At 70.7% G+C, this 25,488-nt stretch overlaps 6 protein-coding genes across 6 annotated transcripts; 4 read left to right on the top strand and 2 right to left on the bottom strand.

The window, feature by feature from the left end:
* Positions 1-824: 824 nt before the first annotated feature.
* AURANDRAFT_64508 (hypothetical protein) lies at positions 825-1,793 on the top strand (the record flags this gene model as incomplete). The annotated part of the gene is made up of 1 exon (XM_009039130.1): positions 825-1,793. The coding sequence occupies one exon, from the start codon at positions 825-827 to the stop codon at positions 1,791-1,793; it is 969 nt and encodes a 322-aa protein (XP_009037378.1).
* Positions 1,794-6,637: 4,844 nt separating this feature from the next.
* On the bottom strand, positions 6,638-7,279 carry AURANDRAFT_5415 (hypothetical protein; the record flags this gene model as incomplete). The annotated part of the gene is made up of 1 exon (XM_009038937.1): positions 6,638-7,279. A coding segment is annotated over one exon (642 nt), but the record flags the coding sequence as incomplete, so codon positions are not given.
* A 734-nt stretch (positions 7,280-8,013) lies between these two features.
* AURANDRAFT_27130 (hypothetical protein) lies at positions 8,014-9,360 on the top strand (the record flags this gene model as incomplete). The annotated part of the gene is made up of 1 exon (XM_009039131.1): positions 8,014-9,360. A coding segment is annotated over one exon (1,347 nt), but the record flags the coding sequence as incomplete, so codon positions are not given.
* A 6,549-nt stretch (positions 9,361-15,909) lies between these two features.
* Positions 15,910-16,857, top strand: AURANDRAFT_26879 (hypothetical protein; the record flags this gene model as incomplete). The annotated part of the gene is made up of 2 exons (XM_009039132.1): positions 15,910-16,467; positions 16,543-16,857. The coding sequence occupies 2 exons, from the start codon at positions 15,910-15,912 to the stop codon at positions 16,855-16,857; spliced, it is 873 nt and encodes a 290-aa protein (XP_009037380.1).
* Positions 16,858-17,609: 752 nt separating this feature from the next.
* On the bottom strand, positions 17,610-18,841 carry AURANDRAFT_11634 (hypothetical protein; the record flags this gene model as incomplete). The annotated part of the gene is made up of 2 exons (XM_009039040.1): positions 17,610-18,356; positions 18,563-18,841. Coding segments are annotated over 2 exons (1,026 nt in total), but the record flags the coding sequence as incomplete, so codon positions are not given.
* Positions 18,842-21,364: 2,523 nt separating this feature from the next.
* On the top strand, positions 21,365-23,188 carry AURANDRAFT_27062 (hypothetical protein; the record flags this gene model as incomplete). The annotated part of the gene is made up of 1 exon (XM_009039133.1): positions 21,365-23,188. One exon carries the CDS (start codon positions 21,365-21,367, stop codon positions 23,186-23,188), a length of 1,824 nt encoding a protein of 607 aa, XP_009037381.1.
* Between the last annotated feature and the right edge of the window lie 2,300 nt (positions 23,189-25,488).

The following is a 25,488-nucleotide window of genomic DNA, read 5'->3' as shown; positions in this document are numbered from 1 at the left end:
GCGCCGCAGGAAGACGCCGTCGGCCTCCTGGCCGATGCCCCGCGCCGACGGCAGCGCCGCCGCGAGCCGCGGGAAGGAAAATAAAGCTTCGACGGCGACGAACCCCTCGTCGTCCGCCAAATTCCGCAGGAACTCGTCCTTCGACCAATTCTTCGGCGAGAAGTAGTACTCGAGCTGGCGCGTCGCGACGACGCAGGGGTCCTCCTCCGCCGGCGCCTCCTCGTAGACCGCGGGCCGCGCCGCGGGCGCCGCGAGCTTGGCGGCCTTGGCCGCGCGGTGCGCCGTCGTCGCGACGACGCGCTCCGCGCCGCCGTCGGCGCCGTCGTCGAGGCCGGCCATGCGCAGCTCGAAGGCGCAGTCGATGCAGCACGGCGCGGCCTTGGTCCACTGCTTCGGCGTGTACATGATCGCGCTCAGGGACCGCTTGCATTGTTTGCAGGGGCGCTCGCTCTCGTCGGCCCAGGCCGCCGCCTTGCAGCGCGTCGGGTCCGCCTTCTGCGGCGCCGGGTGCGCCGCCGCGCCGCCGCCGCCGCCGAGCGCGGTCGGCAAGCCCATGGCCGCCATCATCTCCATTTCCGTCATGGCAGGATCCATGCTCTTGGTGGCCGCTGGCTGGCCCTAATCGGCGCTCATGCTGTGGCCACGCGTGGCAAGAGGTTCAGCGAGCAAAAAGTAGCCAAAGGTGACTTGGATCGCGTGCGATGGCGCCTCAAATCGAGCCTGAACGCACAATTCACTCCTGAAAATTGCGCACAATTCACACCTAATAGTTGCGCACAGCACACACTTAAAGTCGCGCCATGACCGCACCTAAAAATCGCGCCATGACCACCTCCAAAATCATGCTGCTCCTCCTCCTCCCACAGACAACGGCCTTGCAGCACGCGCGCCAGGCCTACGCCGAGTTCCTGCTGCCCTGCTGCGACGGCTTGGACGGCAGCCGCGCGACGCTCGAGGACGCCGGCGACGCCTGGACCGTCACGGCAGCCCGCGCCTACAACAGGGGCCAGACCATCTTCTCGGTCAGCAGCGACGCGCTCCTCACGCCGACGGCGGCCTACGGCGACAAGGACCTCGGCCCGCCGCTGCGCGACCTCGCGCGCCAGGCGGGCCCCGGCTTCGACGTCGTCGCCGTCGCGGGGCTGCTGGCCGCGGAGCGCGTGCGCACGTATCGCGCGCGCGCGGACCAGGGCCTCGCGCCCGAGTCCGCGGGCACCGTCGTGCCGTCGACCTGGGGCCCCGTCGCGCGGCGGCTCTGGGCGGCGGACGCGCCGGCCGTCGACCCGTCCGTCGCGCCTCTGGTCGAGCAGGCCGTCTCCCTGCTGCTGCCGCTGCTCGAGGTCGCCGCGCGGCGCGCCTTCACGGCGCCGGCGCCCGTCGAACCCAAGGGCTTCGCGCCGGCGAACTGGCGCGCGATGCTCGAGGACGGCGCGGGCGACAGCTGGTCTAGGGGCGAGCTCGAGCGCGTCGCGCGGTCCGCGGTGGCGCTCGCGATCGACCGCCAGCGGGCGCCGCCGCCGCCCTTCGGGGACGGCGGCGCGCCCGGCGCCTGGGAGGTCACCGCCGACGCGATCCGCGAGCCGGGCCGCCAGGTCGCGGCGGCCGTCGGCGAGGACGCGATGGCGATCCCCCCGCCGGAGGCGCTCGTCAACGGCGGCGGCGACGCGAACGCCGCGCTCGCGTCCTTCGCGGGCAAAGTCCCGAGCGGCGAGGCCCGGCCCGCGCTCGTCGTCGTCGCGACTCGGGACATCGCGCCGGGCGACGCCGTCGTCGCGGTAGACCCGTGGGCCTAACGCCGACACAACCGGTTTACCCTCGCGCGCGCGTCGTCGTCGTCCGCGCGACGTCGTCGAGGCGGCGCCGGCAGAGGTCGTCGGCGACGGCGTAGAACTGGACGTCGAGGGGCATGCGCCGGCCGATCTCCTCGCGCCAGTCGTCGCGCCAGGCGACGAGCTTGGCGACGTCCGGCGCCGGGTTCGACTTGGCGTGGAACGCGGCGAAGTCGGGCCTGTCCCAGCCGAGCGCGGCGGACACGACCGGCCTGCCAACCACTGGTTTGGGTGGTCCTGACAAACTTCACAATTCTCTAGCTCGGTCAAATCGAAGTCGATTCGGCTAATTTTTGGACGAATCGATTGCTCTCGTCGAGTTCTCGAAGCATAGCCGAAGAGATTGCGTCGAAAATGTCGCATACGCTCACATTGAAGTCGGGTTGAAGATTTGGTTTCCACACAGCGACGGGCGCCAAGTCCCCGAGGCGCTCCGTGACGAGGACGAGGGAGAAGACGCGGCGCAGCACCGCCGTCGCGTCGGCCAGCGCCGCGGCGTCCAGCGGGAAGCTCGCCGCCTCCTCGGGCGGCACGCCGAGCAGCCGCCGGACGTAGTAGCCGTCGAGCGGCGCCTCCGACTCGACGAACGCCGCGAAGGTCGGCGCGCCCGGCCGCAGCCGGGCGACCTCGCGGCCGGCGCCGAGCAGGGCCGGGAAGGCCGCGCGGAGCCGCGCCCTGGCGACGGCCGCGTAGGACGCGTCGCGCCACTTCCAAAAGTAGTAGGACACGAAGCGCCGCGCGGGCTCGCGGACGACGATGGCGTAGACGAGCTTCTTCGGCGCCAGGAGGTGCGTCGGCGAGCGCGGGAAGCCCTTCTCCGTCGAGACGAAGCGCACGCCGTCGCGCTCCCGCAGCTTCGCGAACCAGCGGCTCTGTCGCCGCGGCGGCAGCGCCCACCACTCGACGCGCGCGCCGCCGACGGACGGGTCGCCGTTGCGCTCGACGGCCGCGAGGCCCGCGCGGTTGCCCCGGGCCATGCCCACGAAGGTCGTGCCGCCGCCCTTGTGCACGTGCACGAAGACGAGCGTCGCGTCGCGCTCGCGGTACGCGGCCTCGCTGCAGGAACGCCACGCGGCGGCCGCGCCGTCGTCGAGGGACGCCGCGAGGGCGACCTGCGACGCGTTGGGCCCGCCCCAGAGCGCCGCCGCGCAGCGCGCCGCCGACCCGGCGTCGCCGGCGGCGACGACGGGCGACGCCGACTCGTAGGTCGCCACGCCCTGCCACCACGACGCGCCGAGCAGCAGCGCGATGCACACGCCGAGCGACACGGCGTAGGGCGATCGCTGGTACGGAGCGCCGCGCCGCGGCGCCATCATCAAACGCTTGAGAACGGAGCCGCGCGCGACGCTCTGGGTGTTTGTGCCAAGCATAAGCAAAGCGAGCGCCGTCTGTGCAGCATCATCGCGGCATCATCTCAGCATGGCATCGATGATGCAGTGCCCGATGGGCTGCTCGCAAAGTCCTCCCGTTGCATTGGTGTAGCCTGCATCCACGTGCTCCCGGTGCATCGGCGTAGGCCGAGTCGTCGTGCTCGCAGCGCGGGCTGCATCGAGTCGCAGTACTCCCTCGAACATTCCTAGGAGACCGGGCTGCTGCTCCAGCGCCCGAAATGCTCGTCCACCGCGCCGGCCCCGCGGCCGCGAAACGCGCCGCCGTGCTCCTCGGCTGGACGGGGGGGCAGCTCAAGCACGTGCGCCGCCACGAGCGAATTTGGCACGACCTGGGCTTCGAGACCTTTACGGCTGCCCAGTCCATCGACGACACGTTCTTCCCTCCGGCGTGGACGCGCCTCGAGGCGACGGCGGACGCGGCGCTCGACGCCGTCGGCGGCGGCCCCGTCATCGCGCACGCCTTCTCCAACGGCGGCGTCCTCCTGCTGCTCAAGATGCTCGAGCGCGCGCCGGGGCTGGACGTCGCGGGCCTCGTCGTCGACTCGGCGCCGTCGCCGCCGGGCGTCGTGCGGCCCGCGGCCGCGCCCGTGGTCATCCTGTCCGCGGGCCTCGGCGCGGCCGAAGCGGCGCGGACCCTGGCGCGCCACGCGCCCTACGCGGTCGCCGCGGAGGCGCTCCGGCCGCTCCGGGGGACCCCGCCGCCCCTCGACGCGCTCGCGACGTTCGCGGACGTCGGGACGACGTGCCCGGAGCTGTACCTCTTCTCCGAGGGCGACGGCCTCGTGCCGCCGCGGGGCATCCGCGCGCACGCCGCGGAGCGCGCCGCGCGCGGCGTCGACGTCGCGCTCCGGGAGTTCGACGACTCGCCCCACTGCGGCCACTACCGCGCGCACCCGGCGGACTACGCCCGCGCCGTCGCGGACTTCGTGGGGAGGCTCGACGGGGGGTAAGCGAGCCTTGGGGTCCCACGCCTTGTCTTGTGACTCGCCAAAGACGCCTCAAAATCGCCTCAAAATCTCGATCAGATCTCGATGCCGTGGCGAGACGCCGGGCGCCCCTACGTTTAGAGACGCGTCAAGGCGAGAACGCCTCCCGCCACCTCGGAGCCGCCACTGACCCGCGTCCTCGACCCGCTACGAGGATGCGCCCGCTCCTCCTCGTGACCCTCGCCGCCGCAACGGTCGCGCAAACCGTCACCGTCGACGTCACCAAGGCGGTCAGAGAGCGCTACGAGGCCTTCCCCTACCCCGCCGTCAAGGAGGGCACGGACGAGGGGGATATCCCGAGCGAGTACCACTGGCTAAGCCTCAAACAGCTGAGCCAGTACAACTACGGCGGCACGCGCGACGACTTCACGGGGTTCAAGGTCCTCATCGCGGGCTGCGGCACGGGCAGCGCGGTCGTCGGCATGGCGCACGTGCTCCGCCCGTGGAAGGGCGCGTTCGTGACCGCGCTCGACCTCTCGGCGCCGTCGGTGGCGACGACGCGCGCGCGCCTCGAGCGGTTCGGCTTCGTGGAGAAGGAGCACTTCGCGCTCCACGCCATGAGCCTCCTCGACGTCGCGGCGGTGACCGCGGAGCCGTACGACCTCATCCTCAGCACGGGCGTGCTCCACCACCTCGAAAACCCGCTCGCGGGCCTCCGGGCGCTCGAGGGCGTCCTCGCGCCCGACGGCGCCATGGCGCTCATGATCTACGGGGCCGTCGGCCGCTCGGCCGTCTACGAGCTCCAACACCTCTTCCGCGACGAGCTCCGCGCGGACGGCGACGACGACGCGTCGATGCTCGCCAAGGTCAAGGCCTTCGACGAGAACCTGCCGCCCACGAACCACTTCAAGCGCACGACCTACCCGCGGCCCTTCGCGACGCTGCCCGACGAGGAATTGGTGGACCTGCTGCTCCACCCGCGCGACCGCGCGTACACCGTCCGCGCGCTCTACGACGAATTGATCGACCCCGCGGGCCTCGAGCTCCGCGCGTGGGCGCCTGTGTGGAATTCAAATATTCAACCCGACTTCAATGTGAGCGTATGCGACAGTTTCGACGCAGTCTCTTCGGCTGTGCTTCGAGAACTCGACGAGAGCAATCGATTCGTTCAAAAATCAGCCGAATCGACTTCGATTTGACCGAGATAGAGAGTTCTGAAGTTTGGTGGGGACCCCCCAAACCAGTGGTTGGAATCCACACAGGTGGGCGCCGGAGGTCCGGTACAAGCTCGGCGCGCCCCTGCCGCCGGGCCTGGGCGCGCTCGACCGGCGGACGCGGGAGGCGGTGAACGAGGTGCGCTTCGGCGACGTCAATATGCTCAAGTTCCTCCTCACGCGGCCGTCGGCGCCGCCGCCGCCGTCGCCGCTCGACCCGTTTACGCTCCTCGTGCCGAACCAGGTCGACGCCGCGGGCCTCTTCGCCCTCGCGGCGGTCCTCGACACCGCAGCAACAGAAAGGCGCCGCGCGGAGCTCCAGCTCGCGATGGTCGTCCCGGGGCCGCCCGGCGAGGCGCCCCGCGCGGTCCGCGGCCGCCAGCCGCTCTCATTCGAGGTGCAGCCGGGGCCCCAGAACGCGTTCCTCGCCGTCATGGTGCGCCTCATCGACGGACATCGCGACGTGCAGACGCTCGTGGCGCGCGCGTGGGCCGGCGCGGGCGTGCCGGGGTCCGCGCTCATGCCCGAGATGCGCGACAAGCTCGCGCGCGCGCTCGCCCAGTTCTACGACGCCGTCTTCGCCCCGACGGACCTCGTCACGCTCAAGGCCGGCGCCGCCCCGCGGACGTGAGAGCGAATTTAGACCCAGGACTCGCCGAGGGTCCGCGGACGTGAGAGCGAATTCAGACCCAGGACTCGCCGAGGGTCCGCCGCGACGAGGTCCGCGCGTAGACCGGCGGCGCGGCGTCGTCGTCGTCGGACGCGTCGAGGTCCGCGAGGAGCGGCGGCCGCGGCTCCGGCGGCGGCGACGGCGCGTCGAGGTCGACGACGGGCGACGCCGGCGACGCGTCGTCGAGGTCCACCGTGAGGCCGTCGTCCGCGGACTCGGACCGCCGGAAGAAGTCGTCGTCGTCGCCGTCGCCCGAGTTGATGCGGCTCAGCGCGCGGTCGCCGCGGAGCAAACCCAGGCGGCCCGGCGCCGTGCGCCACTCGCGGACCTCGCGGGGCCCGTCGCCGGCGTCCACCGCGCCGTCGCCGACGGTCGACTCCGGCGTCACGACGAAGGTCTCGTCGCTATCGCCCGGCGCTTTCGGCAGCGGCGGCGGGAGCGCCCGCTCGCCGAGCGCGCGCCAGTCGAGGTCCTCGAAGAACGGCGCGTCGAAGAAGGCCGCGGCCTCGGTCGCCCCCAGGCGCGCCCCGGCGTCCTTGGCGAGCAGGCCCCCGAGGAAGCCGCGCGCGGCGCCGTCGGCGACGGCGCCGAGGTCCGGCCGCGCGCGCAGGATCCGCGTGAAGACTTCCCGCGTCGTCGGCGCCGCGAAGGGCGACGCGCCCGCGAGGCACTCGTAGACCGTGCAGCCGAGCGCCCACAGATCCACGGCGCCGCCGTAGCGCGCGCCCGTGAGCTGCTCCGGCGCGACGTACTCCAGCGTTCCGCAGAACCGGCCGAGCGTCGCCCGGTCGCTGACCGTCGCGAGCCCCAGGTCGCTCAGGAGGCAGTGGCCCGCCGCGTCGACGAGCACGTTCGCCGGCTTGACGTCCCGATGGACGACGCCGAGCCCGTGCAGGCACAGGATCGCGTGGCCGACCTCCGCGGCGACCATTTTCGCGGACGCGACGTCGAGGCGCCGCCCCGCGCGCTTGTTCAGGTGGCCCTCGAGCGTGCCCCGCGACGCGAAGTCCATGACGAGGCACGACGCGCCGTCGGCCGTCGCGAAGGCGTAGCGCAGCCGCACGACGAAGGGGTGCTCCGCGGCCAACAGCATGCGCCGTTCCTGCGCCTCCTGCCGCCGCCCGGCGATCTTCTTCATCGCGTAGCGCCGGCCGCAGTCCGGGCCCGTGACCTTCCGCACGCGAAAGACCTCCCCGAAGGAGCCCGCGCCCACGGACGCCTCCACGGCGAAGTCCGCCTCGCCCGCGGGCGCGGGGGCATCGCCGCCGGGGCGCAGCCGCCGCCGCGCCGACGCGAAGAGCCGCTGCTCCCGGAACGAGCTCCGCGCGCGCCGCGCCGCGACGCGCATGGCGCCGCGCATGGACGACTCCGTGAGCAGCACGTCGTCGAAGGTCCGCCGCCGCGCCTCCGCCGGGGCCGACAGGCCGTCCTCGTCGAAGCTTATGCTCCGGAACAGGTCTTCCTCCGCCATGAGGCCTCGACCACGGCGGGCGACGCACTTCGGAGACGACGTCACCTCGGTGGTGAGGACCCTACCGCGGCGGAGGCGACGTTCTCCCGTCCCCCATCCTCGACATGGGCGAAAACTTGGGCTGCACGGCATCATTGAGGCTCAAGGAGATGGTGCACCCCGGCCTGGGCCGGACAAACCGGAGCTTGTGTTGGTCGCCGCCAGTGGCTTGTCGAACACAAACGCGCCCGCGCGCGGCCGCCCCGGAGCGGGTTCCGCGGCGTCGCCCCGCCGACGTCGTCGAGCAAGCCCCCGAGCAGCGGCTCGAGCGGCGGCGCCCACTCGTCCGGTTCGTCGGGTCGGAACCCCCGCTGAAGCGCCGCGCCGTCCGCGGCCGCGCCGAGGAGCGCCCGCCCTTCATCCGCGCCGCGTCCGCGACCCGCGCCGGCGCCGGGGGCCTCGCGGAGCTCGGAGCGGTCGCGGCGACGCGCGACGCCGCGCGCCGGACGCCGTCGCGGCCGGTCTTTTCAAAAATGACGGCGTCGTCGTCGGAGGCGCCCAAGGCGCACCTCGGCGTGACGCCGCCCATCAACACGGACATGCCCGCGGAGCACGACGCGGCGGCGTCCGAGGCGCTCGTGCACACGCTGCGGGAGCTCGGCGTCTACGAGAGCGACGCCGGCAAGGCCGTGCGCACGGGCGTGCTCGACCGGCTCCGGGCCATCGCGGACGCGTGGTGCGAGAACGAGTGGGCGCTGGCCATCGCCGAGCGGGCCTGCGACGGCGCCGACTGCGAGCGGGCGCTGGCCGCGTCGGCGCCGCCGCGGTGCGAGCTCCGGACGTTCGGAAGCGTGCGGTTGGACGTGCATACCCCGGACGCGGACATCGACGTCGTGCTCGTGGCGCCGCGCCACTGCACGCGGCGCGCCTTCTTCGACACGCTCGTGGCCGCGCTCGAGGGCGACGCGCACATCGGCGCGGGCGGCGTCATGGCCGTCCGCGACGCGTACACGCCGGTGGTCAAACTGCGGGTGGGCGCGACGGACGTCGATTTGCTGTTCGCGCCGCTGGCCTGCGACGAGCTGCCCGAGCCGCTGGACGTCATGGACGACGCGGTGCTGGAGGGCCTGGACGAGGCGGCGATCCGGTCGCTGAACGGGGCCCGGGTCGCGGAGATGCTGCTGTCTTTGGTTCCGGACCCGGCGGTGTTCCGAGTAGCTTTACGGGCCGTCAAGCGCTGGGCGCGGTGCAAGGGCCTGTACTCGAACGTGCTCGGGTTGCTGGGCGGCGTGAACTGCGCGATCCTCGCGGCCTTCGTGTGCCAGCGCTACCCGAACGCGGCGCCGAGCACGGTGGTCGGCCGCTTCTTCCGGATCTTCGACGGCTGGGACTGGCCGAACCCCGTGCTCATCGCGGCGCCGGGAGCTCCGCCGTCGTCCGCCGGCGACGAGTCCGTCGCGTCGCGCTACGCGGCCTGGAACCCGCGCCTGAACCCGCGGGACCGCGCGCACCTCGCGCCCATCGTGACGCCGGCGCACCCGACGATGAACAGCTCGTACAACGTCGGCGCGCCGCAGCTCCGGGCCATCAAGGACGAGCTGTCCAAGGGGTTAGAAACGACCCGGCGCGTGGAGAAGCTCGCGGCGCACTGGCGCGCGGACGAGTCGCCGACGGGCGACCGCGCGGCGGACCTGCGGGACGCGTGGCGCCGGTTGTTCGCGCCGTCGGACTTCTTCGCGCGGCACCGCCACTACGTGCAGGTCGACGTGTCCGCCGCCGACGACGCGGGCCTGCGCAAGTGGAACGCCTGGTGCGAGTCGCGGCTGCGGAATCTGGTGGTGGCGCTGGACACGCCGGGCTACGTCCGCGCGCGGCCGCACGCGACGCACGTCGAGCGCGAGGTCGCGGCGGTCGACGACGCGGGCGAGGCCACGGGCGCGACGAAGAAGACGCGGTCCTACTTCGTGGCTTTGTCCTTCGAGACGCATGTGCAGCACATCGACCTCACGCCCTGCGTCCGCGAGTTCTCGAACCGCGTCAACAACTGGGAGCACCGGTCCAGCGACATGGACCTCGAGCTCCGCCACACGCCCAAGGACGCGCTCCCGCCCGAGGCGCTGCCCCCGGGCGCGTCGCCGGCGCCGGGCGACGGCGGCGCCGGCGACGGCGGCGACGTCGACGCGGAGGAGAACCTCTACCTGCACGAGGTCGACGACGTCGACGACGACGACGACGGCCTCCGCGCGGCCGCGCGGCCGCGCGACGGCGACGCGTCCGACGGCGGCGACGCGGCGTCGGCGCCGACGCTCGACGACGAGGGGTCCGCGTCCCTGTCGCCCAAGAAGCCCCGCGCGGACTCGAGCGACATGGTCGACGTCGACGGCGACGGCGGGCCGCCGCCGCCCGCCGCGCCGCTCTCCTGGGCCGCGGTGGCCAAGCGCTCCGCGGAGCCCAAGCCCAAGCGCATGTGCCCCTCCTGACCCGCCCGTCGCCCCGTTCTAATCACCAGTTTCCCGTGTGTTCGGGGGCCATGTTCGGGGAGGTTGGGGGTTTGCCATGTAGGCCTCCATGTGAGGGCTCGGTGGCAATGTCATAAATGGTGATTCGCGTGAGGTTCATTCTGGCACTGGCTCAGGAGCCACCCACGGACAAAAGATTCGAACCTCGCGCCGAGGTGGGTGGGTGGGTCCGGAGGCCTGGTTTGGAAAATCTACAGTGTACTGATGGGTACTTGTAACGCGCGCGCGCGCGCGCGGTCATGACCCGCGGTGCCGCGGCTGACGGTCGCGCGGCGCCTCGGCGACGTGTCTTCACGCCGCTATCGTCGTCTCTGGGCAAGCGCCGCTTCTCGCCGCGGCGAGTCGAGCGGCGCGGGTGCCCGTTCTCATCGCAAAGTGGAGATTGGACCGCGCAGCTCCGCGACACGAGAGAGCGCGCGCGCGAAATCGCGCGCGCGTTGTGGCGATTTTGCGAGCGGCAACTTGAAGGCAACTAACGAAAAGGGAGGTCCCTGATTGGCCAGGAGGTGGGTGGGTGGGTGCCGGGCGCGCGATCGAAGAACCCGGCGTAGGCTACCCCAACTTTTATCCCGGGCCGCTCCTGACTGGCTTGACAACTCTTCGTCAACCCGTCTCGTCGACGTCCGCCACTTCTGAACTTGACAACCTTCGTCTTCGACGCCGTCGATCTCGGTACCTTCGTCTTAACCGCCGTTGACGCTCGGTGCCTCCGAACGCAACCATCACGCCCGATGCCCTCCATAACGCTCGTCGTGGTCCTCTCGGCCCTGGTCCCCGGCGGCGCGACCTGGTGGCGCTCCGGGTCGCGCCGCCGATGCTCCGACGGGTCGTCGGACGTCGACCACGAGGCGCGCCGCCTCGACGACGAGTGCCCGCGCACGCGCGGGTGCAACTCACCGCACCGCAACCGTACTCGACGATGAGCCTCGACGAGAGCTCGCCGACGTACTTTTCGTCCGCCGGGTTCCCCCCGGACCTCGAGGCCGCCGTCGCGCGCGGCGTCGACCTCGCCGCCGCGTTCCTCGGGCGCGTCGGCCCCGTGCCCGTCATCATGATGGAGCTCGAGAAGGACGCGTCCGCGTACTCCTCGATGACCGCGGCCGTCAAGGCGTGGAAGGGCTTCGGCTTCGACATCCAGGAGGAAGTCGACGACGCCATGGACCGGACGTGTGACGGGCGCGACGAGGACCATTGCCAAGACCAGTGTTCCTGGGACGACGACGACGAAATCTGCCGCAAGAACGAGGCGTACTACGCGTCCTCGCGGTCCTCCTGCATGTGCGGCGGCTACGCGATCGAGTACGTGCCGTTGTTTTTCGCCATCCACGGCGACAAGGAGACGCCGAAGAACATCCAGCAGCGCGCGATCCACGAGTACGCGCACGCGTTCCAATTCAGCCGCGGCGGCGTCTGGGCGAACTTCCTCGTGGAGGGCGGTGCCGTGCTTCTGGAGTGCGTCGTCGGCGAATACTACGACGACTGGGGCGGCGACCTGGAGCCGTGGGCGTACTGCCTCCGCGAGGTCGCGCGGAACGCGCTCGAGGTCTACGCGTACGGAAACTGGACGCGCGCCGTGCCGTCGAAAGCGGCGCTGACCGTCGACTGGGAGTGCCCCGGGGACGACCCCTGGCCGGCCGCGGACCCGGCGAACATGCAGCGCAAGGTCTTCTACGACCTCGCGGCCGTCGTCGTCCTCTTCGCCGTCGAGCGCGGCGGCGGCGACTACGCCGAGTTCTTCGCCGGGCCGACGGGTCCCTACCTCGCGCGCGCGCCCTACGCCGACATCGACCACGTCGACGACTGGCCGTCGGCGGTCCCCGAGGGCGCCGGCTGGCGCAAGGCGGTCACGGACTGGACGGGCGACGAGAAAGTCGACGACATCTTCGCGGCCGCCGACGCCTGGCTCGCGACGGCGACGATCGACGACGTCCTCGCGCGGTTCGCCGCGCCGCCGGCGGCGCCGGCGCCGCCCGGCTGGGCCGACGCGGCCGACGCGCGATCCTGCGCGGCGAGCCCGACGTCGACGACGACTCGGCCGCCGACGACCTCCACGCCGACCCGGCCGCCGACGACCTCCACGACGACTCAGGGTAGCCCGACGACGACGACGGCGACTCCGAGCTGCGCGAGCGGCTCCGCCGTCATCGACTGGAGGGAAGGCATGGGCCCCTCGGAGCAGGCTCTGACCGTGTGCGGCGACGAATCGATCACCTTCCAGTGGGGCGGCAACCACAACGTCCGCGTGGTGCTCACGAAAGACGAGTTCGACCGTTGCCTCGCGGATGACGCTCTCATGCCCGGCGCCAAGGACGAGTCACCGTACACGATCACGCAGGCGTCGTCGCTCGCGGAGATCGATTGGTCTCCGGGTTACGGCTCGCCCATCTACTTCATCTGCAGCATCTCCGACCACTGCCTCAACGGCCAGAAGATCGCCATCACCGTGACGAGACCGACGTCGACGACGACGACTCGGGGCGCGACGAGCCCGACGACGACGACGACGACCGAGGGCGCGACGAGCACGACGACGACGACGACGACCGAGGGCGCGACGCCGGCGTCCGAATCGGAGCCCGAACCCAGCGACGCCGCTCGCGTCCCCGTCGCGGCGCCGGCCGCGCTACTCGCCGCGATCGTCGTCGCTTTTTTCTAAGTGCGACGACGACGACGACGACGACGGACGAGGACGCCTGCGCGGGCTTCACGAGCAAAAAGACTTGCAAGGGCTCGTGCGTGTGGAACAAAAAGGCGAAGGCGTGCGGCTACTGCCCCGCGACGATCAGCAACGAGGACGCCGAAGGCGACGCGAGCTACAGGTCCTGCGAGGACATCATCACCGACTGGGGCTGGACGTGCCAGGAGGTCATCGACATGGTCGGCGAGTCCTTGTGCTCGCAGTGCCCGTCCTGCGACATCACGGCGGACGACGGCGACGGCGGCGACGCGTGCTCGGGACTCGCCAGGAAGAAATGCAAGAAGACCGCAGGCTGCGCCTACAAGAAGAAGACGTGCATCTCGTGCTCCGAGCTGTCGAAGAAAAAGTGCAAGAAGACCGACGGCTGCGACTACAAGAAGAAGCAGTGCAGCGCCGCCTCGTCGTGCTCCGGACTGTCGAAGAAAAAGTGCAAGAAGACCGACGGCTGCAAGTGGAAGAACGACGAGTGCAAGACCAAGGGCGGCGACACCGGCGGCCTCACCGTCGGCGACGGGTCGTGCAAGGACAACACGAGCAAGAACTCGTGCAAAGAGGCCGGCTGCAAGTGGAAGAACGACAAGTGCAAGCAGAAGAAGTAGGCACCATATGAGCAAGTTGTACCTCTAGGTGTCTAGAAAATAAGTAGCCGCGAGGCGCCGTACCTCGAGAAAGGCCTGGTGTATCGCAAGAACTAGAGCTCTAGCCTAGGAGTGAGCACGTGTGTGAGCGCGGTGCTTTTTGTCGTTCTTGAGGCCAAAGGAACCCCTTCTTGGGCCCCGAGGCCTTCCTTCGGGGCGCTTCTGGTCCAGTGTGTTGACAAGCGCACTCCCCTCGACGGCGGCAGCCCCGCTCGCTCGACGATGAAGCTCGCCGCGGCCCTCGCGCTCCTCGCCACCGCATCGGCCCAGCTCGTCGCCCCGGCGCTGGACCGGCTGCCCGTGGGCCGCATCATGCCCGCGGGCTGGCTCAAGGCCGAGGAGGAGCTCATGGCCGCGGGCAGCACCTTCGGCCTGGGCTTCTGGTCCGGCGGCGGCATCAGCGCGTCCAAGTGGCTCGCGGACCCGAAAAAGACGGGCGGCGAGGAGCAGGGCGGCGAGTACTTCATGAACGGCTTCGTGCCGCTCACGTGCCAGGTCGACAGCGCGGCCATGCGCGACCTCCGCGAGGCCGCGATCACCAAGATCCTGGGCGCCGTGGGCTCGACGGGCATGCTCGGCGGCGACATCCCCCGCGACGTCGACTACGACCAGAACGAGAACTACTGGGGCCGCATGATCATCGCGCTCGCCTTGCAGAGCTACGCGGAGTGCGAGGGCCCCTACGCGCCCAACGCGACGGCCCAAGAGGCCGTCGTCGACGCCCTCGTCGTGCACCACAAGGCCATGGAGGCCCAGATCAAGGACGAGCAGCCCAAGTTCACGCACAACCCCTGGGGCTACGCGCGCTACGACGAGATCCTCATCTCGTGCCAGTGGCTCATCGACCGCGGGCGCAACGACAGCGAGCTCTGGTCCCTGATGGACCTCGTGCGGACCCAGGCCGACGCGCGCCTGCCCTGGGAGGACTACTTCACGGGCGGCGACCCCTTCCACCCGCCGAGCGACGTCCACTGCTGGCCGAACAAGAGCGACGCCACCGAAAAGAACTTCATGATCCACCACGGCGTCAACATCATGGAGGCCATCAAGACGGGGCCGACCTGGTACCGCGTCTCCGGCAACGCCACGGACCTGGGCAACGCCGCGACGGCGCTGGCCTGGATCGACGAGTGGGAGCGGTCCGCGGACGGCACGTTCACCGCGCCGGACTGCTTCGCGCAGCTCCCGAACCTCCCGACGAACGGCGTCGAGACCTGCTCCGTCGTCGAGGCCATGTACTCGCTGCGCACGTCCTACGAGCTCAACGCCGACGTGCGCCTCTTCGACCGCCTCGAGTGGGTCGCGTTCAACGCGATGCCCGCGACGACGAACGACCGCTTCACGGGCAACGCGTACTACCACTCCGTGAACCAGATCCAGCTCGGCGGCAAGTCGGGCTACGGCACGAACCAGCGCGACGATATTCGAGAGATTTCGACCGGGGAAACGACGAAACATCGTCACCGACGTGCTTCGTAGGCATGAACGGCTGCTGCACGGGCAACGTGCACCAGGGCTGGCCCAAGTTCGTCATGGCCCAGCTTCAGACCGCGGACGGCGGCGCGACGATCGTCGTCTCGGGCTACTCGCCGTTCGCGGCGACGCTGCCGACGGCGAACGTGTCCGTGGGCGGCCAGTACCCCTTCGCCGACAACGCGACGATCTCCGTGGCGCGGACGCCGGGCAAGGCCTGGAAGCTCAGGCTCCGCGTGCCGTGCTGGGCCGACGCCGCGGCGCTCGTCGTCGCCGGCGGCGCGACGGTCGACGCGCCGCCCTGCGCCCTCTTCGACGTGCCGGGCCTGGCCGCCGACGACGCGTCCTTCGAGGCGACGCTGCTCTTCACCCACTCCATCAAGGTGCTCGAGGACAAGTGGACGGCGCCGAAGAACGCGGTGGAAATTACCCGCGGGCCGCTGTTGTTCTCGTTCCCCGTGCCCGGCCGCCGGAACACGACGTCCCTCAACGGCACGTTCGTCGAGACGACCTTCGTCATGGTCGACGCGGGCGCGCCCTGGCAGATCGCGCTCGTCGACCCGACGGACGCGGCGTCGCTGACCTTCGGCGGTTTCGAGGCCCTGACGGACGGGCTGCCCTTCGACCGCGACCGCCCGCCGGCGACGATCACCGCCAAGGCCAAGGTGACGACGGGCGTGAAATCCTACGACAAGGGCTACGTCCCGGACTCGCCCGTCCAGAGCAAGTACGCCAACGGGTCCGTCGTCGACGTGGACCTCGTGCCCCTCGCGCACACGTACCTCCGCCTGACGGTGCTCCCGGTCATGGAGAACGCCACGGAAGGCGCCTAGGGGAGGCGGCTTCGCGCCGCGTAAGGCGCGCCTGCTTGCGTGGGTGAAGGGGGCGGGGGGGCGAGAGCACTTGCCGACGACGACGTCCAAGGCCTAGGGCCTGCGCAGCTTCAACGTGCAGGTCGAGCACTTCACGAGCCGCAGCCACAACCGGCGATCGTCGAGCTCCGTGTTGTTCGAGGTCTCGAGCCGCGCGTCGCCTCCGACAGCAACCAGTGCCCGACGCGCGCGCGCCGCCAGAACCGCGCCGGACGCCGCGCGCGGAAACATGGGCAAGAAGGCGAAGTCGACGTCCTTCAAGGGCCAGCGCGTGACGCCCGCGGGGAAGCGCTTCCTCGAGGACCGGGCGCCGAAGCTGCGGGAGAACCCGAAGAAGCTGCTGGCGCTCCGGGGCTCGAAGACGAGCGAGCGCACGTCGTCGGCGCTCCAGACGCTCGCCGCGCTCAAGAGCCCCTTCTGCAAGGCGCTGAGCCGGCGCCGCGAGGACCTCCGGCCGTTCGAGGACGCGACGGCGGTCGAGGGCCTCGCGGCGCGGCACGACTGCTCCCTCTTCGTCGTCGGGAGCCACAGCAAGAAGCGGCCCCACAACCTCGTCTTCGGGCGCACGCACGACGGCCACCTGCTCGACATGTTCGAGTTCGGCGTCGTCGAGGCCGGCGGTGGCCACGGCTACGCGAAGCTCGTGGGCAGCAAGCCCCTGCTGAGCTTCGTCGGCGAGTGGGACGACTGCGACGAGACGAAGCGCTGCAAGAACTTCCTCTGCGACCTGCTCCGGGGCGCGGACGTCGACGACGTGAACCTGGCGGGTTTAGACCACGTGCTCGCGGTGGGCATCCGGCGCTGCGCGTCGACGGGCGCGCGCCTCGTCGACGTCGCGCCGCACCGCCTGCGCCTGACGAAGAGCGGCACGACGGTCCCCGCGGCGAACCTCGACCCCTCGGGCCCGCCGCTCGTCCTCGAGCTCCGGCGCGACCACAAGCCGTCGCTCGAGCTCTGGAAGGTCGCGCTCAAGCAGCCCAAGGAGCTCAAGCCCAAGAAGAAGAAGAACATCAAGACGACGGACCTCGGCGACACCGTCGGCCGCATCCACCTCGGCAAGCAGAACACGGCCGAGATCCAGACCCGCAAGGTCAAGGCGCTCAAGCAGCGCCACGACGACGACGACGACGGCGACGACGACGACGACGACGACGACATGGAGAGCGACGACGAGTAGGCGCGGTTCTAAGAAGCTCGCTTTAAAGACGCGGCGCCGCGCGGTTACCGCGCTTTGTACGAGTCCGCGGGCGGGGACCTCAGGTGCGGCTGGTCCGAGTACCTGCGACGCGCGATCGTGTGAGGCACGGATCGCGCACGGCGCGCGCGTCGCGCCCGAGGGGTCGGCGGCCGGCGCGGTCGCGGCCGAAGCGGCGGATTCGATTCGGCGGGACGCGGGCGCCGCGCGGGTGCGGCTTCTTCCAGCCCCAGGGCGGCGTGATCAGCGTGAGGAAGAGTGCGACGACGTTGGCCTTCCAGAGGTGGGTCCAGAGGTGGAGGCCGACGGTCGTCAGCAGGATCGGCGTGATGAACATGAGCGTCGTCGTGAGGTTCAGGGCGACGCCCTTCGGGCTCACGCGGCCGGCCGCCGCCTTGTACGGCATCGTTGTAGGCTGGAGGCGGCGCGCGCGCGTCGAAACGGGTGTGCTGCGCGTCGGTGCGCGTCGCTGCTCGGCGTGTACGTCGACGCTCTGGCAAGCTTGATCGAGAGAGTTCAAGGACCGCACCGCCCTCGATGATGCCGTTCGAGGTCGGCGCTCGAGCTCGCGACGCCGTGAGCACTTACGTGAACAGCCCCTCGTTCAGGTCGCACTTGCCCCGGCCGCGGAGCGGCGTGAGCGTCGACGGGTAGACGGAGAACTTGAGCGGCCCCTCCTCCGCGACCTTGAGGAAGGCGACGTCCTCGTCGCAGAAGCGCGTGTTCCCGACGTTCGCGAAGGTCGCCGCGAAGCCCGCGGGCCCGACGTCGACGGGCGCGTCCAGGTGCTGCGGGACGACGCGGTCGAAGGCCCACGTCGAGACGCGCGAGACCCACGCGGCCGTCGCCGCGCCGGAGTCGCCGCGCGCGAGGATGATCTGGATGATCGGGAGGATCGTCGGCTTCCCGTTCTGGGCGAAGGCCTCGAAGGCGCGCCGCTCCTTGGCCTCGCTCTTCCACTCGAAGGGCTTCCAGCCGCGCCACCCGTAGGGCTCGAAGGGCCCGAGCGCGAGCAGGGGCTTCAGGCCGAGGTCCGGCGTCGCGGCGCCGGGGAAGAAGAAGTTGAAGAGGAGCACGATGCGCCGCCAGCCCTTCCGCCGGTTCTCGGGCGTGTCCGCGACGCGCTCCAGCGGGCCGTCGCGCGCGTGGAAGAGGAGCGCGCGCACGTACTCCGGGTCCGACTCGAGGATCGGCGGCGGCGCCTCCGTCGTCGCGAAGAGCGCGTCGCAGAGGAGGAGCGTCTTCGACGGCTTGTGCACGAACGTCGCGTCCTGGTAGTAGCTGCCGGGGCCCGGCTTCACCGTCAGCACGTCGAAGTCGAAGTCGTCGCCGAAGGGGTTCCCGTCCTTCGAGCTCCGCGGCAGCGGCTGGGTCCAGGGCGGCAGGCCCAGGAACGCGTTCGGCAGCGGCACCGGGAAGGAGTACTGCTGGTCGCAGACGTGGAACGTCGCGGCGGGGAACTTCCGCGCGAAGGGCCCGGCCTGGGCAGCAAAAGGGTGCGAAATTCCCAACTTCAAAGGCTCATATCTCGGCCGTTTTCCACTCGTTTCGGCTGATTTTTGGACGAGCGATCATCTCTCGGAGCGCTCTCGAAGCATAGGTGCTTTTTCCGAAACGCGCGCGCGCGGAACACTCACGTTGAAGCGACGTTGAATCACCCTTTTGCTGCCCTGGGCCCGGCGAGGACCTTGTGCTCGACGGCGACGGACGGGAGCACGATGTGCTTCACGGGGCCGTGCGCGTCCGTGAGCTCCTTGAGGAGCGCGAGGCACTCGTCCGTGGCCGCGACGGGCGCGTAGACGAAGAGGCCGCCCCGCCGCAGCTTGACGACGGTCATGCGGATGGGCACGTGGACGTAGTAGATGCCGATCATCTGGTCGAAGGTCCAGACGCCGCGGCCCAGGTCCCTGCGGATCGTCTTCCGCCGCGAGTACGGCGCGACGGGCAGCGCGAGCCAGAGCGGGTACTCGCTCTCGGGGCCGAGCGCCGCGGCCGCCGGCGCGGCGAGCGACGCGGCGCTCGCGGCGGCGAGGGATTTCAAGAGTGGCCGGCGGCCGGTGCCGGCGGCGCGCGGCGGCTCGGCGTCGAGGGATGGTACTAGTGGCCGGCGGCCGGCGCCGGCGGCGCGCGGCGGCTCGTCGTCGAGGGACATGCGCAGACTGCGAGTTGCTGCGTCGCGCGCGCGCAACGACGACCGCGCCGGAAATTTTTCATGCAAGGCATTCGTCGGCTCTGCAACGAGCAGCGCTGCGACGAGCAATTGATGCACGCGATTCACGAATGCCATGGCTCTTGCTTATGTGTGCAAACGCTTCAAGTCGACGATCATCGCAAAATCGAGAACTGCACCTTGACGATGTTGCCGATATGCAAAAAGGCATGATCGAGGGCTGTAAGTTACAGCGCGCCCGCAGAGCATCTCACGCATAGCGTCGGTTCCGGGAGGTGCGTCGCGCACACCACACACAAGAGCAGTAGAAAAACCGCAGCCATGTACTGCCCCGAGTGGGGCCAGACGCCCTGGAGCTCGACGCTGCGCCAGACGCGCCAGCGCACGCCGTACAACGCCTGGGGCGCTCCGAGCCCCATGTACGCCAAGACGCCCTACTACGAGCGGACGCGCGAGCCGACGCCCACGGAGGAGGCCGCCGCCGCGGCGTCGGAGCGGCTCTACGCGAACCGGCGCCACTACAGCGACTCGACGAAGCGCTGGCGCAGCGGCGAGAAGTGCCGGCGGCCGAGGAGCGCCAAGTCGCGGCCGCGGAAGCCGTCGCGCGCGGCGCCCGCGGCGCCGGCCCGCGACGCGCCCGTGTCGTCGCGGCCCATGAGCCGCGAGGCGCCCGACGCGCCCGAGGTCTGGGCGTCGAACGTGACGCGGCGGCCGCGGCCCAAGAGCGCGCCGGCCGTCGTCGCCGACGCGCCGCAGCTCGGCAAGCAGAAGATGCGCGACTACGGCTACGGCATCCCCAACTGGTCGCCCTACAACAACAGCAAGGCCGACTGCCTCCAGCGGACGACGGCCAACGGCGAGTACGGCGAGTTCACGAAGCACCAGTACCTCAAGAGCCTCGCGACCCTCCTAGCGGAGCACGGCCGCAAGTCGGGCGCGGACATGAAGATGCTCCTCGACCCGTCCTCGAAGATGCACTGCGCCGTCGCCGCCTACAAGGAGTACGAGTGAGCGACCCGGTCTTAAGAACCGTCGCTTTTTATGCTTCTTCGCGAGTCGACGCGCGGCGCTTCACCGTCATCGCGACAGCTGGCGATCGAGGGCGGCGTTCGCCGCCCGGTAGAGGGCGTAGTCGGCGGCGAGGTAGCGCTGGACCTCCGCGTCGCGCCGCGCGTCCGGCTCGGGCGACGCGCGCGCGCCGGGGTCGGCGTTGTGCCTCTTGCCCGCGAAGGCCTGTGTGGAAATCAAATCTTCAACCCGACTTCAATTTGAGCGTATTTGAAAGTTTCGACGCAAGCTCTTCAACTTTGCTTCGAGAACTCGACGAGAGCAATCGATTCGTCCAAAAATCAGCCGAATCGACTTCGATTTGATCGAGATAGAGAGGTATGAAGTTTTTGCTGGACAGGGCGTTCCACTGGTTGATTTCCACACAGGCGAAGGCGTCGCGCCAGGAAGACCCGTCCCGCAGGGGCATGTAAGTGTCCCAGCTCTTGGCCGTGTCCTCGGCGCGCTCGAGGACGCCCACGAAGGCGAAGAGGGACCCGGCGGCGACGCGCGCCGCGAGCCGCGCGGCCGCGGCGTCGTTCGCGGCGTCGCCGCGCGCGTCGCGCCGCGCGACCCAGACCGCGTCCGTATGAAACGCCGCGCCCTCGTCGTCGTCGTCGTAGGCCGCTTCGAGCCGGCGCCGGTCCGGCCGCCGGCCGGGCGCGAGGTCGAGCTGCGTCGTCGCGAAGTGGCGCCAGTGCCTGGCCCACTGGCGCAGCGTCGCGTTGCGCGCGTCGAGCGCCTTGGTCCCGCAGAGCTCGTCGCTCCGCGCGCGCTTGCAGAAGCCCCAGGCGGACACGAGCCGCGCCGTCGGCTCGCGGAAGAGCGTGAACGCGCGGCAGCGCGAGCCGCCGCGGACGGAGCCGAGCCAGCCGGCGCCCAACATCCCCATGACGGCGTCGCCGTAGAAGACCCAGCGCTCGACGCCGCCGGCGCCGCTCCAGTACTTGGGCGGCCAGCAGCCGTTGGTGCGGTACTCGCCGTAGGCGCACTGGCCGAAGCGCCCGCGGCGCGCGCCGGCCACCGGCGGGCGCAGCTTCTCGCGCAGCACGGCCTTCATGGTCGTGCCGCCTGCTTTGTTCTGGTGCAGGTAGACGAGGCACCCGGCCGGGTCGCCGCCGACGATGCCCGCCAGGAGGGCGAAAAGGCTGCCCAGAATACTCATCGCGTTCATCAACACGGTGGCCAAGGGCTGCCCATCAGGAAGCGCACTAAGCCTCGAGTTGTTGACTTCATCTTGATTGCTCCTGAAGTGATCGCGCCGCTGAGAGCATGGCCGCCGCGTCATCTCAGTTGCGGGGTGCTCGATGGCAGCTCCTCGCGCTGCTGCTCTGCGCGCTGCGCGCGTCGAGCTTCGCGCCGCGCAGCGCGCCGCGCTCCGCCGCGCGCCGCTCGGCGCCGCGCCGCGCCGCCGCGACGGATGAGGCCTACGACGCGGTCATCATCGGCAGCGGGTTCGGCGGCCTCTGCTGCGGCGCGCTGCTGGCCCACTACGGCCAGCGCGTCGTCGTGCTGGAGTCGCACGAGCACGTCGGCGGCTGCGCGCACGGCTTCAGACGCGGCGCGTACACGCTCGACAGCGGCCCGAGCCTCTGGGCGGGCTGCAGCGTGCCGTCGACGTCGCCGCTGCGCCAGGTCATGGACGCCGTCGGCGCGGAGGTGGACTGGGTGACCTACGACGGCTGGGGCGTCCACGACCTCCGGGCCGGCGAGGCCTTCCGCATGTCCGTCGGGCCCGAGGCCTTCGAGGCCGTCGTGCGACAGTACGGCGACGTCGGCCAGTGGCGGCGCCTGCTGGCGGCCATCGAGCCCGTCGTCGACGCGTCCATGGCCTGCCCGCCCATGGCCCTGCGCGCCGACCCGCTGGGCTTCCTGCGGACGGCGCTGGGGCCGTACCTGCTCCCGGCGATCGCGTCGACGAGCGTCCGCGCGCGCGCGTTCATGCCGGACCTGCTCACGGGCCCCGCGGCGGCCCTCGCGGACCTCGCGGACGTCGACGACGCCTTCGTCCTCAAGTGGCTCGACTACCTCGCCTTCGCGCTGAGCGGCCGCCCCGCGGACGACACCGTCGGCGCGGCCGTCGCCTACACGCTCGGCGACCTGCACCGGCCGGGCGCGTTCCTCGACTACCCCGTCGGCGGCTCGGGCGCCGTCGCCGAGGCGCTGGCGGCGAGCATCGCGAAGGCCGGCTCGGAGGTGCGCACGCGGGCCCACGTCGCGGAGATCCTCGTCGAGGGGAACGAAGCGCGCGGCGTGCGGCTCCGCGACGGATCGGAGGTGAGAGCTCGCCGCGTCGTGTCCAACGCGGACATCTGGAACACGGTGAAGCTGCTGCCGGCGCGCGTCGCCCCGGCCTGGCGGGCGGCGACGGAGCGGGACGTGGCGCCGACGCCGTCGTTCGTGCACCTCTGGGTCGGCTTCGACGGCGCCGACATCCCCGCCGACCTCGACGTGCACCACACGGTGTTCAACGAGGGCTTCCTCGGCGACGACGCGGCGGCCATCGACGCGCGGGAGAACATGTACATCATCTCGATCCCGTCGCTCTTCGACGCGGCCCTCTCGCCGGAGGGGAAGCACGTGGCGCACTGCTACGCGGCGGCGCACGAGCCCTTCGAGGCCTGGGAGCACCTGGACCGGACGAGCCAAGAGTATAAAGCGAAGAAGGAGGCCGCCGCGGAGCCCCTGTGGCGCGCGCTCGAGGCCGTCGTGCCGGATATTCGGAAACGGAGCGAGATGGTCGTCGTCGGCACGCCCCTCACGCACCGCGACTTCCTCCGGCGGCACCGCGGCTCCTACGGCCCGTCGGGCGTTTCCGGGTTGGCGAACGGGCTCACGCCCGTGGACGGGCTCTACACCGTCGGCGACTCGAACTTTCCCGGCATCGGCGTGCCCGCGGCCGCGGCGTCGGGCATCCTCGTGGCCAACGCGCTCGCGCCCCTCGGCGACCACCTGCGGCTCCTCGACGCCATGGGCGCCGACCTCAAGGCGGGCACGGCCTGGTGGGGCGAGGCGGCGCCGCCGAACCCCGTCGCCGGCGGGCGCATCGCCCTGGGGCGGAGCGAGCCCGCGGACACGCTCGGCCGCGCCGCGTAAGACGCGTGTCGATTGCATCTACTCCCGCTCGGGGTCGGCGCGACGACGCCTCCCGCGTAATCTACGCCCGTCGGCTCGGGTTTACTCGCGCCCGCTAATCGAAGACGGGCCCGCTCCAGGCCCACTTCGCCGTCGTCGCCGCTGTTTCTGGGCCTGCCGGCGTGGCAGCGGCGACGTCGGGCGCCGCCTCCTTCGCCGGCGCGGCGGCCTCGGCCTCCTTGGCGGCTTTCTCGGCCGCGTTCTTCGCCTTGGCCGCGGCCAGCTTCGCGGCCTTGGCCTCCTTCTTCGCGATGGCCGCCTGGGCCTCCGCGACCTTCTCGGAGGTCTGCACGGCCTCGTTCCAGGACGCCTCGTCCCACTCGGCGTCCAAATAGTCCGGGTTCAGGTACTCGCGGACGAATTTCATGCTCTCGACGCGCGCCTTCGCGAGGTCCGGCTTGCCGGTCTCGACGAAGCGCGCGAGGTCCCTGTGCGCGCCCAGCGGCAGGCCCTTCCAGAGCGTCTCGTCGCAGCCGAAGTCCGTCAGCTCCGCCGGCATCGGCGGCACGGCGCGCAAGGCGGACCGGCGGGCGCATCGCTGCGAAGGAGCGAACCCATGCACGGCCGCGGCGACGACGAGGAGCTTGGTGAGCATGGCTGCGATGCAGCAGATGTTTTATGTAAGCTGTTCGCAATCGTTGCACTCGCGCTTTGCACTGAGACCTCGATCGATGCCTCGCACAACTTGCAGGTCGCAAAGCCTCGACATTGGCTCAGCTCATGGCGCGTGCAGGCCGGCGCTGCCTCGCTGAGATCTTTTCGTTGAGCCACATGTTGCCGCGATAGTGCCTCGACCTGCCGCGCCAAGCAAGACGGACTCTGCCCGATTCCCGACGCGGCACGAGGGCTGCTGCTGGGCCCCAGTGCCGGCAGGCAACTCTCCCTCGATCGAGCACGACGGGTCCCGGCCGCTCGTCACACGAATCTCGGCTTACCGCGCGGCGCCTAGGAGTCGGCTTTGAACTGCGCGTCGAGGTCGGCCGCCGTCGACTCCTTCGCCTTCTTGGTCGCGACGGCGGCCTCGGCGTTGGACACGGCCTCGCGGGCCTTGACTGCCTCGTTCCACGACGCCTCGTCCCAGTCGGCGTCGAGGAAGTCCGGGTTCAGGTGCTCCCGGACGGCCTTCATGGTCTCGATGCGCGCCGCCGCGTAGTCCGTGAGGTCAGGGTCCGCCGCGAAGCGCGTCAGGTCCTTCTTCGCGCCGAAAGGCAGGCCCTTCCAGAGCGCTTCGTCGCAGCCGACGTCCGCGAGCGACTCCGGCATCGTCTCCGCCACGACGGCGCGCAACGCGATGGTCGCGCGCGTGGCGCCGTGAGGCGCGAAGGCCTGCGCGGCGACGGCGAAGGTTGCTACGAGGAGCTGGGCGAGCATGACGATGGCCTCGATCGATCACGATGGCCTCAATCTCGATGCACAGACGAAGGGGCCGCGAAGAGGTTCAACCTGGGACACGTCCTGCAACTCCACTGCAAAACGCGCACCTCAGCACCCCTCCTTACGTCGCGGGCCCCTCCTCTTCGTCGAAGGAGTCGCTCTCGGGCTCGTCGAAGGCCGCGGACCGCTCGGCGCCGCGGCGCCGCGGCGGCGGCGAGGCCGCGTCGTCGTCGAACGCGTCGTCCGCGTACGCGTCGCCGACGTCGACGGCCGGCCGTCGCCCCTTCTCCTCCTCGAAGTCGTCGTCGTAGGCGTCGTCGTCGGCGGCGGCGCGCTCCTTGGCCTGCTCGCGCGCGATCTGCGCCTTGAGCGCCTCGATCTCGTCGGCGACCTTCCGCTTCTCGTCCTGGATGCTCTCCAGCTCCTCGACCTTGGCCCGCGCCGGCGACGCTTCGAAGTCGTCGGCGTAGTCGTCGGGGGGCGCGTAGCCGCCCGCGGCCTGCGTCGAGGGGTAGGACGGCGCCTCGGCGATGGGCTCCTCGTAGACCGTGATGGACTTGGCCAGGGCTTCCAAAGGTTCGGTATTCTGCCGTACGAACGCCGCGAGCATGGCGTTGGGCTTGGGCTTCTTCGACTTGTCGACGCGGGGCTTCGCCTTGCGGATCTCCTCGGCGGACATGACGGGCGCGAACAACGACCGCGCGCTCTTCGCGGAGGCGAGCGCGTAGGGGTTCTTCGCCGCGTCGGCCTTTTGGGGCTCGACGGCGCCCGCGTCGACGGACTTCTTGTGGCGCTTCGCGATCTTCTTGAGCTTGTGGCCGAACTTGACCATCTGCGTCGCCGTGATGTCGTGGTGCTCCACGTGGAACTTCTTGCCCAGGTTCTTG

Source organism: Aureococcus anophagefferens, assembly GCF_000186865.1.
Source record: "Aureococcus anophagefferens unplaced genomic scaffold AURANscaffold_10, whole genome shotgun sequence".
NCBI classification, from domain to species: Eukaryota; class Pelagophyceae; order Pelagomonadales; family Pelagomonadaceae; genus Aureococcus; species Aureococcus anophagefferens.
This window is presented reverse-complemented; position numbering and strand designations above follow the sequence as displayed.